Here is a 20,832-nt window from a genome sequence, read left to right on the forward strand (position 1 = left end):
GCCACTGGCCTACGCCAGAGCCACAGCAACGCGGGATCCGAGCCGCATCTGCAACCTACACCACAGCTCACGGCAATGCCGGATCCTTAACCCACTGAGCAAGGGCAGGGACCGAAAAAGTTGTAAATACTTTTGTGTATTACCTCATGGTTCCTAGTCGGATTCGTTAACCACTGCGCCACGACAGGAACTCCAAGAAGCTGTACCATTTTATATCCCAACCAGCAATGAACAAGGATTTCAATTTCTCTACCTCCTTAACAACACTTATTGGAGTAGAGCTGCCTTACATTGTTGTGTTAATTTCAGGTGTATGGTAGACTGAATCAGTTTTATATGTATATATCCATTCTTACTCAGACTTTTTTCCCATATAGATTATTACAGAATATTGAGTAGGTCTTTGTTAGTTATCTGTTTTATATATAGTAATGTGTATATGTTAATCCCAAACACAACTGATCTCATCCAGTTCTTTTTTTTATTGTAGCTATCCTAATGGGAAGAAGTGGTAGCTTATTGTGGTTTTGATTTTGTATTTCCCTAAAGATTTTTTGCTGTTGAGCATCTTTTCATGTGCCGATTGACTATCTATATATCTTTTGGAGAAAAGTCTATTCAAGTTTTTGACTGTTTTTCAGTTGTGTTGTTGATTCTTTTGTCGTTGAGTTGTGGGAGTTCTTTATATATTCTGGATACCAATCTTTATCAGATACATGATTTGCAAATATTTTCTCCCATTGCCTTTCACTCTGCTAATGGTGTTCTTTGATGCACAAAAGATTTTACTCTTGATGAAATCCAACTTATTTTTTCTTCTGTTGGCTGTACTTTTCATGTCATATCCAAGAAACCATTGCCAAATCCTGCTAACCAATTTCTAAACACTTGGCCTGGTGGTGTTTAAACTACACAGGGAATCATTTAAAGAATTCTAAAGTAAGTTATTTCTATTCAACAATTTACTTTTATAATTATAGATTTTCATAATTACCCATTCAATCCCAAACTTCTTCTGCATTTTTATTTTCCTGATTACTGCCAAATGCAGTTATAAATTGAAAGCATGGAAATAGCACATTATATTATGATACAATTATTCCCCATGAGTAATAGTGATCAAAATTATTGCCAACTGCCTTTATTAGGAAAAGAAAATTCTTAACTGATTAAAGACTGTGGATATTATATATCAACTACTAAATGGGTTTTCAACTTTTCTGCTCCATTTTTTAAAAATACTGAATTTCACTTCAGCACATGTAACAAAGTTCTAAAACTTCAAAGACATTTTGCTTTCTGAAAAGGGTTCCTTGTGGTTATAATGTTAATTTGAAATTTAAATAACTCCTTAGAATTTGAAGCTAGCTAGAAATTATGTACTATTGAAGAAGGGGGAAGATTCCTTCTATCATTGCTAATTTTTATTGTTAGGAGATATTACACCTTTGTATCTAAATAGGAGCAGCAAATGCATCTTTCGAAGTCATCAAATGAAAGATATGCTGTCTATATAGTAGATATCTTGGCAATGTGTAAGAACTTGTTTTTTTAACCTCTCTAATTCTTATTTTAAACCATTATATACTTTTTAAGCAAGGTTTTTTTCTTTTCTTTTTTGGCTGCCCTCTGCAGCCACAAAGAAACTATACAGTTCGCAGGCCAGAGATCAGATCTAAGCCACAGTTGCAACCTAAGCTGCAGTTGCAGCAACACCAGATCCTTAACCCACTATGCTGGGCCAGGGATCAAACCTGTGTCCCAGTGCTCCCAAAGTCGCCACCTATCCCACTGTGCCATAGCAGGAACTTCTAACCAAGTTTTTGGTTTTTTTTTGTTGTTGTTGTTGTTTTTAAGCTCCTCATTTTGTATAGTAGATGATGTAGAAGACCCAGCGGAAGTCTAGGTCATAATTCTCTTCCCTCAGAGACTTTGATGTCTATTTATAGAGCCTTATGATACCCATGACAATATAAAAGAAGAAATGAGGGATGCTCACCATTTAGAGTCTGAGAAAGTAAAGATGAGCTATGGTGTCTGCAAAGGTCGTAAGGACGTGGAGATCAAATAGGCAGGAGGGTGAAGTGTGACTGAAATGGGCTGAGGGAAGAAGATGCTTGGTCTGAGTGAGAGGAATGATCTGAGTGAAAGTATGACGTCGGACTGGAGACGTCCTGAGCCAGGGCCCTGAGCCAGAGGGAGCACATTAAGGGTGCCATGGACGCTTGGATGGTCCGGATGAGAACTGATTGTGGGCAACTGGTAGAGTAGTTTCATATTTGATGCAGTTGACTATAGAGAGACATTGTGGGTTTGTTGTTGTTTTTGTTTTTTGGTTTGAGGTGTGTGTTTTTCATTTGTTTGTTTGTTTGTTTGTTTCCTGCATCTGCCACGTGTGGAAGTTCCTAGGCCAGGAATCAAAGCCGCACCGCAGCAATGACCCTGCAGTAACAAAGCTGGATCCTTAACCCACTGCTCCACAAGAGAACTCCGACATTGTGGGCTCTTGAACCGTGGAATGGTGGGAAAATTTAGTCACTCTCCTATAGAGTTATAGACCTTTAGAGAGAAAGGGATTTCTGGAAATATCTTATCCAGCATACCCTGTTTACTGAGGCCAAGAAGCTATTTGCTCAAGGTCACCTATTGGAAAATAGCCGATGTGGATCTCAGATCCATCCTGTAACTCCAAGGCCAATGGAGTTACCATTTCTTTCATACCACAGACTTTCAGAAGATCTTAAGAGAAAGAAAAGAGAGAGAACAGATGGAAAAAAAAATGTATAATCTGTACTCAAGGCAATGAACACTCCAATCAGAGGAGTTGCTAAGGAAAATTGACAAAAAGGATAAAAAAGAAGCATCTTGGAAAAAATCAGAACCTGATGATTATTTTCTTTATTTTAGTGAATGAGGCAGATATCTAGAGAATTCAGTAAAGGACTGAGCTAGTTCTAAAACATATTTGACTAAAGTGAGAAATTAATTCTGGAGTTCCCGTCGTGGCGCAGTGGTTAACGAATCCAACTAGGAACCATGAAGTTGCGGGTTCGGTCCCTGCCCTTGCTCAGTGGGTTAACAATCCGGCGTTGCCGTGAGCTGTGGTGTAGGTTGCAGACGTGGCTCGGATCTGGCGTTGCTGTGGCTCTGGCGTAGGCCAGTGGCTTCAGCTCCGATTCGACCCCTAGCCTGGGAACCTCCATATGCCGTGGGAGCGGCCCAAAGAAAATAGCAAAAAGACGAAAAAAAAAAAAAAAAAGAAATTAATTCTAATAAAACCATTACTCATATTCTAAATGACCTTGACAAACAGGTGCTAGGTAAATATTTGCTGAATGAGTGAACAAATGAATAAATATACCAACTTAAATTTTTTGTAGTTTTTTGGGTAAATATAAGTGCTATTTAAAGTACTTAAAAAAACATTTTCTTTTGTAGATTCACCTTTTTGGCGCTTTGCTGGCCATTTTAGGAAACTTGGTAATCAGCATTTCCTTAAATATTCAGGTAAGAAAAAGATGATTTTTCTAACCCAGTAGTTTGATCCAGGGACAGAATAAGATTGTAATGGTCCTCAGGCACATTTGCCTTCTTGAGCTTCTCTTATGACCTCATTGGTATGAAGTCATATATAATCCAGGCTGAATTATATCTATTTTTCTTCTTATGATTTTAAAAGAAATTAAATGTTCTTGTGGGCTCTTAATAGTATTGTATATCTTAGGCAAGGTGCATGTGAATTTTTACCACACTTATGAAGATGTTCAGGATCTTGGCATAAGCCAAAAGTTTGTTTAATGTTCTACGTTTGGTTATTTTCTAAATAACAAATATTTTTTAAAGTTTTAAAGGAAAACTGCTATAGTAAGCTAGAGTCGTACATACTTCCTATAAGGAAATAAGTTCAGTTATCATAAAATCAATCGGGAAATGGAGCTTTATTTTTCAGGAGTTTATGTGCTAATACAAAAAAAAAAAAAAGAAAAACCTAAACCAGATATAAATGAGTTCCTCCACCACAAACCCCTGCTACCAAAGCTTTCTGGCCTGTTACATCTATTGTGGTAGCTACTTTGACTTACACATTTTAATCCCTTTTCCAAAGGTGTTTCTTTAGTAATTTATTATCTTTATTTCAATAGTATTCATTTTGGCATCTGGATTTTTTGACAATCTAAAAGAGGTGTTTTGGTGTGGTGGACTAAAAAGTCACGCCTAACATGCACGTCATCTTTAGATAGAAATTATGATATTTCATAGCGTCATTATGAGAATTAAGCATCCTTTATATGTGAGAAGGCCTCTTTAAACTATAAAATGCTGCATCAGTATGAATCACTTCTGTTCATTTGTTTGGCACAAACAGAAAACCGTAATAATTACTCTGCAAACAAATTTAAAAGCCATGAAGCCATTTTATGGGACCAGAAATTTCAAAGCAAGCTTTAGTTGGATGGAAACTTTTTTGTTATTGACATTCTGATTTGCTTCCAGAAATATTCACATCTTCAGTTGGCGCACCAAGAACACCCAAGGCCATACTTCAAGAGCGTGTTATGGTGGGCTGGGGTCGCTCTGATGGCTGTGGGAGAGACCGGAAACTTTGCAGCCTATGGATTTGCTCCCATTACTCTCATTGCTCCCTTAGGCTGTATGTCTGTTACAGGTGAGCCATTCTTCTGTTTTTTGACAAATAGAAAAATTTAGGAGATCAAAATAGTTGGCAAAAAAAGCATACAGCTTAAACAACACATGCACAAAAGAAGAAAATCTGTTTGCTGTTTTCTTAGCATGTGTTATGGTGTCACATTCACCATGAAGAAACTAGCATTCTGTAGCTATAACATTTTTGTTTAAAAATCTGATTCCCAGTGTCTGAGTCTTAAGAAATTACCAGTAACCGTAACTGTTATACCATGTTCTTTAATCATTAATGATTTATCTAAAAGCATCTGTGATAGATTGTTGTATTTTATTCAGATGTTAAACTGACGCTATATGTAGTTTGATGCCTGATCTTGACTTCATAGCGTAGCATCTCTTTTGCATTAAGAATTAGATATTGGGGAGTTCCCGTCGTGGTGCAGTGGTTAAGGAATCTGACTAGGAACCATGAGGTTGCGGGTTCGGTCCCTGCCCTCGCTCAGTAGGTTGATGATCCAGCGTTGCCGTGAGCTGTGGTGTAGGTAGGTTGCAGACATGGCTCAGATCCTGCGTTGCTGTGGCTCTGGTGTAGGCTGGTGGCTACGGCTCCGATTAGACCCCTAGCCTGGGAATCTCCATATGTTGTGGTAGTGGCCCAAGAAATAGCAAAAAAAAAAAGACAAAAAAAAAAAAAAAGAATTAGATATTGGTTATTCTGCATTACTATAAGAATGTGTAATTTTACTGTACTATCACAGTTATCCTCCTTTCAAAATTTATATGATATACTGAATACATTTAGAAAAGAGAATATGAGATGTTGCTACAACTAAAAAAAAAAAAAAAAAAAAAAAAAAAAAGCCAGCAAAAATCGCACTGCTAAAAAGCAGAACAAATTCTCTAAGTCATGTTGAAATCAGTGAAATCTTTTTAGTTTCAGCCTTTATCTGCTGCTATGGAAACAGCATGTTTATAAGTTTCTGTGACTTTGGAGTCTTCACTGAAATAGAAACAAGTTGATGGTTATTGTCTAGCAGCAACTAAATCAAGCATGACATGTCCTAATTTTAATATTTCTCCTAAAAACAATATGATATTCTCTGAAAAAGCAGAGTTTAAACTGATATAATGTATACTTAAAGAGATTTTTTTATTTAAAAAAAAAATCCTTCTTGATCATTTAAAATGTTTAAAATAAGAAGTTCTTGTCATGGCGCAGCGGAAACAAACCCGACTAGGAGCCATGAGGTTGCAGGTCCAATCCCTGGCCTCACTCAGGATCCAGTGTTGCCATGAGCTGTGGTGTAGGTTGCACACGTGGCTCAGATCTGGCATTGCTGTGGCTGTGGCGTAGGCCAGCTCCAATAGGACCCCTAGCCTGGGAACCTGTATATGACCCGGGTGTGGCCCTAAAAAGACAGAAAAGCCAAAAAAAAAAAAAATTAAAATACTTTCATGATGTACAATAGTAAAATAGTTAGCGAACAACACTTTTTTGGCTTCCTAGAAATTGTTCCGTTAAAATCACCCTACTCTGGGAATTCCGGTTGTGGCTCAGCAGAAAGGAATCTGACTAGCAACCATGAAGACACAGGTTCCGTCCCTGGCCTCGCTCAGTGGGTTAAGGATCCGGCGTTGCCATGAGCTGTGGTGTAGGTCGCAGATGCGGCTCAGGATCTGGCGTGGCTGTGGCTGTGGTGTAGGCCAGCGGCTATGGCTCGGATTCGACCCCTAGCCTGGGAACCTCCATACGCTGTGGGTGAGGCCCTAAAAAGACCAAAAACAAAACAAAACAAATAAACAAACAAAAGGAATGAAATATTAGCCAGGCCTCTTGGGACCTGGAGTGAAAATTTGGAAATTGCCAGAGAGGAAGGGCCAGCCTTGATCTTCCTCACAGACCTTCGGTGAAGCCACCTGTGAAGCCACTCATCTTAGGATGACTTGCTCAAAGCTCTCATTAATAATGGGAAACTTGAAGTTTAACCACTGTCCCCTCAGACAGTGTCCTATCCTCCCCAGGTTTCCTGGGGGGGCCAGTCCACCCACCACCAAACTTGGAGATGAGCTTTTCTCAAAGCTAGAGATCATTTTTCTTTAACTGCTCCTAGTCCCAGTTTTTTAACTTTAGAACATTTTTAGCAACCTCCCTCTCTGCCCATTTTAAATGATTCCAAGAAGTAAACTTACAGCTTCAAACACAAACCATTTCCTGCTTTACAATCTTTGCAAACAGTAATATATGCTCATAAATAATATTTCCACAGCACTCCTGAGTTGAATTTAGGTCACTGTGAAGTGTTGTGGGTGGGTAAGGGACTCTGGTGATTGAGGAATTTTCCCCAGAACAACCTCCTACCACCCTGAGATTCTTTATAAAGATTCAAGAAATTCTAGAAAACTTAAAGCAAAGGGGAAAGGTTTTTCAAAATTTTTGTTTTGTTTTGTTTTGTTTTTTAGGGCTACACCTGTGGCATATGGAGGTTTCTAGACTAGGGGTCAAATCCGAGCTACAGCTCTCGCCCTACACCACAGCCACAGCCACAGCCACAGCAATGCAGGAACTGAGCTGCATCTTCCACCTACACCACAGCTCACGGCAACACCAGATCCTTGAGCCACTGAGCGAGGCCACGTCCTTATGGATACTAGTCAGGTTCGTTTCTGCCGTGCCACAATGGGAACTCCAAATAAAATACGTTATGTTATGACTGTGTCTACAGATGAGGCAGAAGAGCGTCTATACTTTACCAGAACTTTAATTTTCCCTATTATATCCTGGGAGCCTCAAGAAAGAAATCAAACCTCTCTTTGAATTTAAAAAAAAGAAAATATCTGTTGCAACATTGCATGAGAGATTGCATATTCTTCTCTCGCTTTTCTGCTGTCTTTTGTGCCTTTCAAATTTTGAAAAGAAACCAAAAAAATGAGAAAGAAAATTGAAGTCCTGAACAGTTTTTTAAAAAAGGTTTTAGCTCTTAAATTCAATTGAAGGAATTTTCTCTCATCTTCCTCCCTCTCCCTGGGTACCCTAGTTCATCCCAACACACTGCATTCTTTTTCTCCTCTCCAGAAGTAAGCAGATACTGTGCGGGTCACCATGTCACTACACTCAGGCTGCTAATGTGTCAGCCCTGCTGTTTTGTTTTAAATAATCAAAATCCTTGCTCCCTTTGCACACTTCAATCAAACAGATTTTTCTCTTTTTTTAGGACTGGCATATAAGAAGTACTAGCAGAGTTCCCGTTGTGGCTCAGGAGGTTAAGAACCTGACTAGTGTCCATGAGGATGCAGGTTTGATCCCTGGCCTCGCTCAGTGGGTTAAGGATCCAGTGTTGCCATGAACTGCGGTGCAGGTCACAGATGGGGCTTGGATCTGGTGTGGCTGTGGCTGTGGCATAGGCTGGCAGCTGCAGCTCCAATTCAATCTCTAGCCTGGGCACTTCCACATGCCGTGGTTGCAGTGCTAAAAAGCAAAGCAAACAAACAAAGAAGCACTGCCATGTGGCTATTTTAGTTTGTACTCTACCCACGTTCCCACCTTAAGCCATCTTCCTTTCTATTCTTTCTTTCCCTCTCCCTGTGTGTCCTCCTGCTCTCCACTGACCTGCTTACTAGTGTGTTTCTCAAGCACTAGTTTTACTGGTGGTTTCATAGGTGTTCTAAGAAACAAAGAAGTCCATAATCAAACTAGTTTCTCCAAGAATGGATTTAAAACATTACACGGGTTTCCTTAGTGGAGGACTTTTTGGAGCTCCGGGATGGGTCCAGAGGTGTTAGTCTTTCAGAGGCAGGTGCGGTAAGCCAGCTCACCCAAACCTACTGTCCACAAGACGTTTTTGGAAGAAGCATCTTGAGGGACAACAGTTCTGCAGAAAACCCTTTAGGGACTTCTTAAGGCAATGCTCACAGGCAGTCACGGCATCCAAGAGACTCAGGATGGATAACTGGCCAGTGTCGGCAGTGGCAGGCGGATAATAGGAAGTAATCCTGTTGCGTGGGCGGATCTGATTGCCCCAGGCTTGGGTCCAGGTTTTAGAGAGAGAAGGTCCTTGTATCACCCTGCACTTTCACCCTGCTTTTCTCACTGAAAGGTTTCCAGTGAATGACAGGGGCAAAAGCGATTTCTGACTGAAATGCTAGTTATATCCTGGCAGTGTGGTTAATTCTAGGCATTGACTTGTGTTGGATTTTCCCATTAGTTACAAAAGCTTAAGGGGAGTTCCCACTGTGGTGCAGTAGGTTAAGGATCCGGCATTGCCACAGCCATGGTGGCATAGGTTGAAGCTGTGGCTTGAATTCAGTCCCTGGCCTGGGAACTTCCATATGCCACGGGTATGGCCAAAAAAGAAAAAAAAAGAAGAAAAGAAAACTTAAGGGATGGTTTTTCAATTTCTCAGCTTGACACTCTTCCCAGTAAGATAGGGCAGTAGAATGGTCCAGCACAAAGCTCTAGGACCACACCACCTGCGTTCCAATCTCACCTCTGCTCCTAGAAAGCTCCCTGACCTTGGGCAAGTTATTTAAATGGGTTTATGCCTCAGATCTCTAATCTGTGAAATGGGGATAAAAGAGTTTTTTACCTTTGAAGTTGTCAAGGGAAAGAACTGAAGAAACACAAACACTGAAGACCCGTGCTGGATACATTGTGCAGTGTTTGACCCAGTGACAAAACTAGCCATTGCCATTGTGATTTATAATAATTATTATTATCATTACATAGAAACAAAGTACATTATGCTTTTTAAGGGAGTTTCCTTTCATGCCCCTGAAAATGGCTGATGGTTAAATTCTCCACAATGGATGAACCACTTCAAGAAATGCTTTTTATTGTTGTTATCCATGCAGTGATTCATTCTCAGGGAGCGGGGAAAATGTAGGTTTCTCACAGCTCATTTGTCCAGCCATTAAGCAGCACTTACCCTTTGACTCCTTCATATAGTCTCCACCAAAACATGTTAGAAAATACCAGAATTTCCAAATAACATACCAAGACAAAATATATTTTAAAAACAGACACAGAAGTTTAACAGGCGTCCAAGACGTGCATGCAAGCTTCTGTCTTCTTGCTGTGGCTTCATAGCACTTTTGTTCACTTGCTAATTAACTTCAGAGAGGCTTTTGGGTCTAACTGCAATTTGAGAATGTGTTTTCTGAGAAATTATTTAGTATACCAGAAATCCAGTAAAAAGAAAGAAGTCGAATATTCTGCGATGTTTTAAACTACTGCTAATCTTTCCTGTCTCTCTTCCCCAGGAGGCCTTTCTTGGCTTCTGTACTAAATTAACAGGTTTATTCTCTGTTCCCTTAGCACCCTATATGGGCCCTCCTCTCATCTATGTGGTGCCTCTTGGTGAATTAGGGGGAAAAAAGCAGCCTTGTTCATGATACTTTTTTTCTGTCTGTTTGCAAATTATTGTAATACAATGATTTGAATAGAGCAGGACACTCTGGTGCCATCTGTCAGAAAATTGTCCTGCAAAATATATGAATCACCAAGACCTGAGATGTGGGTGGTACCCCCTCAGATGTAGTGTCTTTGTGCAGTGCACAACCTGCTCAACTGCATGCAGCAGCCGTGACCCCATACTTCCCCTTTGGCAATGCCCATCATGCTCACAATGACCTGTTTAATGTCCATCCTGGCCATTCAACTGAGATCCAAGAGACTGGAGACTGTGTGTGTCTTCTTGTTTGCTGTCTATTGCTGTCTATTCTTTCCAGGAGAGCATGGCACAGTGCAGCCTTGTAAAATTGGTTTGATTTTGAACTTTGATAAAGTGAGGAATGGCTGTTCTAGGATGTTCCATTCTAGAATGTTGGAAGAGAAGTGTTCTGTTCTGTTCTGTTCTAGAGTGTTGCTTAAAATATTTCAATTTCTGTTGAAGCACAATGGTTAAATGTTGCATTGCAAAGGATGCATGAATGTTCACTCCTGTAGATACTTAAAGCAGTATAAGCCTGTCTTTTGTGGGTTGAGTTAGATTATTCAGGCATCAACAAAGTGTAGACCTTACACTTAATGTTTTCTTTTTTCTGTTCATCTCCATGGCTGTGGTCTATGCTAGGCCTAAGTATTGAGAGATGATTAAAAATAATAAAGCTATCAGCACGCCAAAGAGTTGAAACCACAAACAACAAAGAAGATTCATGCTAGACCTTTCTTGGTGTAAAATTGACTTGTCTGGGGGTGGCAAGGGAGTGGGATACAAAGGGAGATTGTTGCAGGGGCAGGGAGGGTAGGAGAAATAAAACATGAAAAAAGTATAACTTTTTTCAGCTCTCTACCCCTGAGTATATTGATTTAAAGCAATTAGAAAAGAGGAGTTTCCATTGTGGCACAGCAGAAACAAATCCAACTAGGAACCATGACATTGTGGGTTCGATCCTTGGCCTCACTCAGTGGGTTGACAAAAGGCGTTGCTGTGAGCTGTGGTGTAGGTCACAGATGGGGCTCAGATCTGGCATTGCTGTGGCTGTGGTGTAGGCCGGCGGCTACAGCTCTGATTAGACCCCTAGCCTGGGAACCTCCATATGCTGTGGGTGCGGCCCTAAAAAAAGACAAAAAGACAAAAAAAAATTAAAATAAATAAAGCAATTATAAAAGAGTTCAGAGAATATATCATCTTTTTCTTTTTTTAATGATTTTTATTTTTTCCATTCTAGTTGTTTTACAGTGTTCTGTCAATTTTCTACTGTACAGCAAAGTGACCCAGTCACACACACGTATACATTCTTTTTTCTCACCTTGACACATTATACATGCTCTATCACAAGTGACTAGATATAGTTCCCAGTGCTATACAGCAGGATCTCATTGCTTATCCACTCCAAAGGCAATAGTTTGCATCTATTAACCCCAGATTCCCAGTCCACCCCACTCATCTTTTTCCAAGTTAAATTCAGGCAACACTTTATAAATAGATAAAGATAAGAAACTAATATTGAATGAGCATCTACTATGCCAGGTGCAGTATAAGACACATGACCTTGTTATTTTACTTAATTACTAGCCAGATGAGTAAAAGTGAATAATAAGTGGATTAAATTCTAGATGAACTACATGAGATCGAACACTTGGAATTTTATATGGAATGATAAAATTAAGAGCGACAAGGTCTCCTTGGCCGTGGAATCATTTCCTAAGAGAAGTAGTCACCCTGTGACTGGGCTAATTTGGCTTAAGGCTGAAGCACTGACTGCACTGAGAAAATGAGGAAAGAATGAGGCAGATGACGGGTAATTCTTTTCCATCTCTAATTTTCCCTAACATGCTGGCTCTTGCTCAAATTGAAATTCATGCTGTGGGATATATGTTGTTTCATGTATTTCTGTTGTGCTGTTATGTAGCTGTAAACTGAAATGTGTCTGTATTCCATTAAACGATGGTCATAGCGTAGCCAGCAAGCCCTGGTGAGGCCTTTTGGAATTCCAAAGAAGTCATCTCAAGCAGAAACTTTGGTCTCCAAGAGTTTTATTAGAAACAAATGAAAGGAAACATAAACAGGCCAACAAGTGAGTGACCTGTACCATTCCACAAACCTAGATGCTGTGAGTTCTCTCAGCCCTTGAGAGCCCTGCGCTCCGTGCCAGCCTGGCTGAAGTTGCCGGAGCTCTAAAGCTCATGCGCCGCCTGTGATCGTGGCGCTTCACACGGACGTTTATTTTAATGCTGGAAACATGCAGAAAATATCCATTTTTCTTGGTGGCTTGCTGGGTTGTCTTCCTTAGCACTTTTGTCCCCAGACTAGCCTAAATAAAATGTGTGGGATAAATCTCTGAAGCTCCCATTTTATGTCTGTTTGTGCCCTCTTAGCTGAAAGCTTTCCTAAAACCTAAAAATCATTAGTTGACACATCTTTCCCACGCATCCTAATTTTTTGAGAATGCCACAAAGTATTTCTAGAGAAATTGCTAATGATGACATGGTACACTATACCATTTATAATACAGAGGTATAAGTGATACAGTGATGATATAAATACAGTGACAGTATTTTTACTTTTTTAGAGTCTTTTCTGCTTTAATCATTAACATACGTCACAAAAAATATAGGGAATAAAGGATTATGGTCCTTAATCTAGTTGATTTCCTCATTTGAAATTTTGCACATTACCTGCAACTTCATTATCTTCAAAAATGATAATAGCAGTTTTTCCCCTTTTTAAAATTGAGGCATAGTTAATTTACAATGTTGTATTAGTTTCAAATGTACAGTAAAGTAAATCAGTTATACGTATATATGTGTGTGTATATATATACTTTTTCGGGTTCTTCTCCATTGTAGGTCATTACAAGATACTAAATATAGTTCCCTGTGCTATATAGTAGGTCCTTATCGTTTACATGTTTTGTATATAGCAGTGTATATATGTTAATCCCAAACTCCTAATTTATCCCTCCCCAATCCTTTCCCCTTTGGTAACCGTAAGTTTGTTTTATATCTCTGTGGGTTTATTGCTGTTCTATAAATAAGTTCATTTGTATTTTTTTTTTTTTTTTTTTTTTTTTGTCTGTAGCTGCAGCTTGCCAAATTTCCCAGGCCAGGGATTGAACCCAAGCCATAGCAGTGACAACACTTGAATCCTTAATCGCTAGGCCACCAGGAAACTCCTGTACTTTTTTTTATTTAATTAATTTTTCTATTGAAATGCAATTCATTTACAATGTTATGTTAATTTCATGTACAGCAAAGTGACTCAGTTATACTCATATAGACATTCTTTTTTTTTTTTTTTGGCACGTGGAGGTTCCCAGGCCAGGTATCAAACCAATGCCACAGCTATAACTAGAGCTACAGCAGTGACAGTGCCAGATCCTTAAGCCACTGAGCCAGGAAGATAGCAACCCAAGCTGCTACAGTGACAGTAAGGGATATCATATGATATTTGTCTTTGTCGGCTTACTTAGTGTGATGATTTCCAGGTCCATATTGCTGCAAATGGCATTATTTCATTCTTTTTATTGGCTGAGTAATATTCCTGTGTGTGTGTGTGTGTGTGTGTGTGTGTGTGTAATGTCGTGAATAGTGCTGAAATGAACATTGAGGTACATGTATCTTTTTGAATTAGAGTTTTCTCCAAATACATGCCCAGGAGTGGGATTGCTGGATCATATGACAACTCTATTTTTAGATTTTACAGATTTTATATTGTTCTATATAGTGGCTGCACCAATTTACATTCCCACCAACAGTGTAGGAGGGTTCTTTTTTCTCTACCCCCTCTAGCAATTGTTTTCTTATTAACATGAGTTACTGGACAGTCTCATTCCTGCCAATGAACTTTTCTCTCTGTAGAGAAACATTTTTCAAGTGTCACATCCTCAGATTTTCCAATCCTAATTCCATGGAATTCGTTGTAATTGACAGATTTTATCCCCCGTCCAATTCTACAGCTAAAGGAGAATGATCATTTTGAGGAACTCAGTACCTTAAAACGATTAGAGTTGATTGAGCCTGTGAGCATGCTCACCATGTCCACGTGTTTGAAGCTTGATTGTGACTGACATGAAAGTGCTTTTGTGGTTTGCTTTTTAGTGGGACAATAAAGTTGCCATTATAAGTGGTCAGAAACCACAAGCCAGATATTTACATGTGAGGATCTGTTTATGGCGTTATTATATAAATATGTTCTTTTCATGTCATGGGTTCTTTTTCTAAGAAAGTGAGTTTTCTTTACTACTTTGTCTTCTACTTGCCTGTATGATAAACATATACCCTGGTTGCTCTTCAAATCATGAGGTTAAACAAGAAATGGAATGTTCAGGAAGGAGAATTGATAAAATTTTCTTTTGTGGACTAGATTAGAGTTTATAAACTGGTGACCTGTAGACCAGATCTGGCCACTGCTCTGTTTTGTTTGGCTCAAACAATGCTTTTGAAAAATATGCATTAATTTCTCATGTTTAAAAATTGGACCCTGATACACAAACACTGGATTTTTTTGTCTTCAAGAATCAGACCTGGTAACACTGGACTTGCAGTTGGCTAGGGCTGAAATATGGCTGCCCCCTTTCCCTGATCTTGTGTATTCCAGTTCATCACAGCCCCTCATGGCTACAGCCACCACCCTCTCCACCAAGCCCACCCACTTCATTATTCTTTCTTCTTGACAGGATTGCCTAGCTGGCCCCTGTCACCATTTGAGTTTGTGACCTGTGGACCAAAGATTTTTTTTCCTTCCAACTGATTAAGATAAGAATACCATGTCTATAATCACATTGAAGTGTAATTGCTTTTTTTAACTTTGGATTAAATTTGTCTTTTTACAGATAAATGGCCAAAAAGCACATGAAAAAATGCTCAACATCACTAATTATTAGAGAAACGCAAATCAAAACTTCAATGAAGTAGCACCTCACTCCAGTCAGAATGGCCATCATCAAAAGCCTACAAACGGAAAATGCTAGAGAGGGTGTGGAGAAAAGGGAACCTTCCTGCACTGTGGGTGGGGACGTAAGCTGGTGCAACCACTATGGAGAACAGTATGGAGGTTCCTTAAAAAACTAAAAATAGAACAGCCATTTCATCCAGCAGTTCCACTCCTAGGTGTATATCTGGAGAAAACCATAATTTGAGAAGATACATGCACCCCAGTGTTCATTGTAGCACTGTTTACAATAGCCAAGACATGGAGGCCACCAAAATGCCCATTAACAGAGGACTGGATAAAGATGTACTTATATACAATGGAACACTATTCAGCCGTAAAAATACATGAAGTAATGCCATTTGCGGCAACATAGATGGACCTAGAAATGATCATACTAGGAGTTCCCATCGTGGCGCAGTGGTTAACGAATCCGACTAGGAACCATGAAGTTGTGGGTTCGGTCCCTGCCCTTGCTCAGTGGGTTAAGGATCCGGCGTTGCCATGAGCTGTGGTGTAGGTTGCAGACGCAGCTCGGATCCTGCGTTGCTGTGGCTCTGGCATAGGCCAGTGGCTACAGCTCCGAATCAACCCCTAGCCTGGGAAACTCCATGTGCCGCGGGAGTGGCCCAAAGAAATAGCAAAAAGACAAAAAAAAATAAATAAATAAATGATCATACTAAGTGAAGTAAGTCAAACAGAGAAAGATACATCATATGAGATCATTAATCTATAGACTCTAATAGAAATTGATACAATAGAATTTACAAATAGAAACAGACTCGAAGATTTCAAAACCAAACTTATGTTTATCAAGGGGAAGCATGTCAGGGGAGGGATAAATTATGAGGTTGGGATTGATACATACACACTGCTATGCATAGAGTAGACAGGTAATTGGGGACCCTCTATAGCACAGAGAAATTTAGTCGGTACTGTGGGGTAACTTACATGGGGAAAGAATCTGAAAAGGATATATATATATATATATACCCATTACTTTTCAGATTCAGATATATATATATCAGGTTTACTTTGCTGTACACCTGAAATTAATACAACTTTGTAAGTCAAATGCACTCCAAATAAAAAAATTTTTAAAGAGGAAATTGAAACAAAATAAATTGTCTTTTTAGAAGTGGTTATAAAATGGTGAAAAATGGAGAGATGTAAATAAATGTGAACAAAATCATTTAAAAATAACCATACCATAACACATTTAAGGTCTCATCTGTGTTCTTAAACATTTAATAAAAAATTGTTATTGGGGGAAAGAGAGAATTTAAGTAAAATGTGTACATATATCTTAATGTTGCAAATTGAAAAAGGAATGTCAGTTTGTCTATTATTCAATGGACACGAAAAATCTAAACTCTCATGTGAAAGCCTACCCTCAAATTTAATTAATAACATATAGAAAGTTGATGCTTAACTTCTGATTTACTAATCCCCATTAGTAGATACCTAAGATAGCTAAGCTAAACCAAGTTTGTACAACCTATCTGAATTCTCATACACCAACTCTTGACCACATTAAGTTAAGGAACTCTTTCATAATGTCATCCAGGTCCTATGATGTCAGAGTGGAAGTAAATGAAGACCAAACTCAAGGTTTATTCCTCCCTAAACCAGGAAGGCTAGAGAACTCAACACCAGGGCATATGTGTACACTGGGGACTGGCACCTCCCCCACACCTAGACTTGGTTCAGTTGAAGCCACAGGGACCTTGCTTGGCCTCTGTCTGCTTTCATCTGGAAATCCAAATCAGAATGCCCATGTGTAAGTTTTCTTATATCAACCTTGACCAGAAATCATCTCCTTTCCGATGGCTAAGCCAAGTGACACTTCATGGCCAAAAAGCGTATAGATGACTCACCAATAGGAGTCAATCCATTATATCTGTTGAGCTTCTCCTGCCCAAAGCCAAGTGAATACATTAATAACTGCCCCCATGGGAGCACTCTTTTGCACCAAAGAAAATACTGGAAGAAATTTCTTTGTCCTTTCCTCTTGCAGTAGTATTCTTGCTGTATTTCTTTTCCATGACTTGCTGTATAACCACCGTTTGAAGTTTGGTATGTTATCTTTCATATGCTACCATTTACCTTTTGCTTTTAAATCAGATAATTTATTCGTTGTATATAGAAATATTAATGCCAAGTTTTGTTTTTTTTTTTTTTTTTTTACTGCATCGTGATCCAATCTCTGCCTATGGTCACTATGTTCACTATGTAATGAATTTAGCTCTAGTGTCCAGGAGCATGCTGGGAGCACTCTGTATAGACCTATGCCCTATGAAGGCCAAGATGGAGAAGGATTCATGAACCTCTGTCCATATATGCCTCTAGTCAAAAAATGTACACAAAATTGTGAGTGCTCGAGTTAACGGTCAGTAGTAACTATCGTTTAATCATACCTAGTACAAATCTATTTAAGTGACAAGTGTGTTCCGTTTTATTGCTTTTAAACTATTGATCTTGAAATGCTCTATTTTTAAATGTTAAATTTTACTATAGGAATAAAAGCGTAAGAGTTTTCCACCCTTCGTATGTGTTTATTAGACAGTGGTTGTTGTAACAGCAACAAGCAGACAGGGTGAAGTTTGACAGGTCTCTGATTGCAAATATATATGAGAGCACTTCAGTTTACTTTTTCTCATTTTAAAAATTTACTATACTTAGAGGTCACGTTATTAGCTATTGCTCAGAAAATATCATTTTGCTCTGCACAGCTCTCATTTTAACCATGTTTTGCAAGATAAATTATAGGCAGATCAATGTTAATAGAATGATCTTTCTTATTACTTTCTTTGCTAGATGAATAAAACTTAAAATCTTCTTGTTCTCTTATCTAAAAATTTGGTAGAAAATCTCACGTTCTCTTAAAACATTGAAAAGTGAGTATAAGGTGCATCAGACATAGAAATTCTTTCAGAAAGTAAAAGTAGCCTGTTTATGGTTCATGACGTTCTGGTAACTAATTTATGGCAATTGATGTAATTTGATGCATAGAGTATATTTCAAGTTTATTGTTACCGATCACGTCCTTTTTGCTTGCAGCAATGAAATTATCTCCTACAAAACCTTCCTTCCTCTTCCTTCTGAAAGTGAAATTATTTATGAAACTGTGGCTTAGCAACAAGAAGAGAAGGAAAATGATGCCTTTTTTACTCCAAGGGAGGAAATGGTGTGTAATGTACTAGAAAGAGCTCTGCTCTGGAATAAGGAAATGTGGGTGCTCATTCCAGCTGTGCTGTAATATAAATGCTCCTTAGATGAATGGATCAATGAATATATAGTCTCTTTGGACCTCAGTTTCCCAATTATAAAGTTTAGAACCTAGAGTAGATTATCTCAGTGTCTCCTACTAGCTCTAAAATTTCCTTATGCCATGGAAGCAATGTTTCCCTTCTTACTGGACTCCTTTGCTCTGAAATGGTCATCTCAGGGATTGTTATAATGGAATGCATTTGCCATGTGTTGGTGTAGTGATATTTCACCTATTTTTTTTTTTTTTTTTTTTTTTTTGCCTTTTTGTCTTTTTGCCTTTTCTGGGGCTGCTCCTGTGGCATATGGAGGTTCCCAGGATAGGGGTGGAATCAGAGCTGTAGTCACCGGCCTACGCCAGAGCCACAGCAACTCGGGATCCAAGCCGCACCTGCAACCTATACCACAGCTCACGGCAACACTGGATCCTTAACCCACTGATCGAGGCAGGGATCAAACCCGCAACCTCATGGTTCCTAGTCGGATTCATTAACCACTGAGCCACAATAGGATCTCCAATTTCACCTATTTTTAATTGTTAATCTATCTCCCTCTGCTTGGGATCATTCCTTCCCTAATTATACAGGAAGTCAGTAATGGGTGGTTGGTTGGGGTGGGGGTAGTGGGATCTTGGTTTTTATACCTTTTCTAATGTTCTAACATGTGAAATTTGTTTCTATGAATTATTTTGGTCCAAATCTGAGCTAGAAAATTTCCCTACATTTTTATGCCAGTCCCAAGCAATTCTTAATGCAATGGGCTACTTATCCATACAGTAATTTATCTGCAGAAAATATTGCTTTAATATTTTAAAGCCACGCCACACAATTAAATTCATGCTTGGTGGACATTTCAGACATGCTCTGTTTATTTTGTGTGAAACCTCCATTCCTATAAATAACCTGCCCAGGAAAAATGGGCAAGGACATAGCTCAACTTGAATAAGAGAGCTAGGTTGAGAAAAAGATGGAGAAAAAATATGAGGATCTCAGCTTATCTTGAGTGAGGGTTTCTAGTATGGATTTATTTTGTTTTAAATCAATTGCCAGAACACCAGATATTGTTTTATTCAAATTTAGCTGATTTAATGGTTTATAATACAGACTCATTAGAATTATATCTGTGAAGAATTCTTAATAGCATGGCAAGTTGTAACAGTAACTAAGGAAATTGAGAAAAGAAATTTTGCATTATAGTTTGATCTCAACCAAAGGGAAATAATAAATGAACATATTAACTGCAGTTTTTTTCAAGACGGTGAGGTTATTTTATGATGATTTTCCTTTCCGTATTTTTGCTTTAAAAAACAAATTCAGGTAATAGTTGTTGCTAATAATTTAAAATACAGATTACATTATGGGTTTTTTTTTGTTTTTGTTTTTTATTATTGCAAACTTGGATTTTCCCATGCCTCTGCTCATGATTCCATAAGAGAAACAATTCAGATTCAGCTTGCCCCACACACCTGAGGCCATAGCAGCAAGTCACGGCTCAGTTATGAGGTTGAATGTTCAGTAGCATCAGTAATGGGAAAGAGGCCCTTAAACATCACAGGGCAAATGCAGGAGATCCTAACTCTTATTCCTGGGCCGAGTACTAACACCCTGGAGATCTTCAGAGAATAAGACATATCTCAGAGTAAAAGGGACTGATAATCTTTTGCAGGAGATGGATCAAAACAAAAACAAAAATACCTTAGGTGTAATGAAAAAGCTATTGTAAGGAGCACTCAATTCCATGGGTGCAGTGGTCTACTTAGACTGGAGGAATCCAGAGGTGATGCTTGAGTCTAGAGCTGGGTAAAAAGATGGAGGCAGAGTTGCACAAGGAATAGCATGCAAAGGAATGTCCTTTAGCATGAAACTCAGTGTGGGTTCTGGGAATTAAAATAATTGTGTAGGGTGGACATAGACTATGAAAGAGATCAGTGGCAATCATGACAAGCAGAATGTGCGGAATGTTGTAGTGAAATCTGTCTTTGAATGTCAAGCTCAGTAGTTTGGCCTTTGTTCTCTGGATGACAAGGAGCCATGAAGAGGTTTTTAAGCTGTGGGTTTACATTTGATTTGCATTTTAAAAAGATTACTCATAGTGCTGTGGGGAAGGGATAGTAAAATGGGAAGCCCCCAGGGAAGCTATTTTAACCGGCTAAGCCTGCGGTGAAGCTGGCCTGTGCCAGGCCAGTGATGTCAGGATGAAGAGGAGGGAGGTGGACTTGAGTGACAGTGAAATTCAGACTCAACAGAGCCAGTCGCCTTTGGATGTGCTTGGTAGAGGCATTGTTGAAACAGGGATTATGGGAGGAGATGATGGGAAATAATGTTTCAGTTTTGAATATATTTAACATTAAGACTTCCTCCTTTCCATCCTCTCTTCTTTCCTTCCCTTTTATCTGATATCTGTCTTTCCATCCCTTTCCTTCCTTCCTTCCTCCCTTCTTCCCTCCCTCCCTCCCTTTTCATTCATTGAGTCCTTTAGTGAATTTTATTAGGCCCTCACTGTATACCATGCACTATCCCAGCCATGATGTAGGTTCATTGTCAACCAGGTC

General features: G+C 39.0%; 1 protein-coding gene across 2 annotated transcripts in view; it reads left to right on the forward strand.

Moving 5' to 3' along the window:
- The window catches only part of NIPAL2 (NIPA like domain containing 2), an 85,578-nt gene that overhangs the window by 22,620 nt on the left and 42,126 nt on the right, over window positions 1-20,832 (forward strand). For both annotated transcript variants that reach the window (XR_001303390.2, XM_003125547.5), the window contains exons 2-3: window positions 3,439-3,507; window positions 4,495-4,666. Coding sequence is in view for 1 of the 2 variants with exons in the window: in XM_003125547.5 (XP_003125595.2) it covers window positions 3,439-3,507; window positions 4,495-4,666 (241 nt within the window). In the remaining variant the exon portion in view is untranslated. The remainder of the gene's footprint in view (window positions 1-3,438; window positions 3,508-4,494; window positions 4,667-20,832) is intronic.

This window comes from Sus scrofa, chromosome 4 (genome assembly GCF_000003025.6).
Source record: "Sus scrofa isolate TJ Tabasco breed Duroc chromosome 4, Sscrofa11.1, whole genome shotgun sequence".
Taxonomy (NCBI): domain Eukaryota; kingdom Metazoa; phylum Chordata; class Mammalia; order Artiodactyla; family Suidae; genus Sus; species Sus scrofa.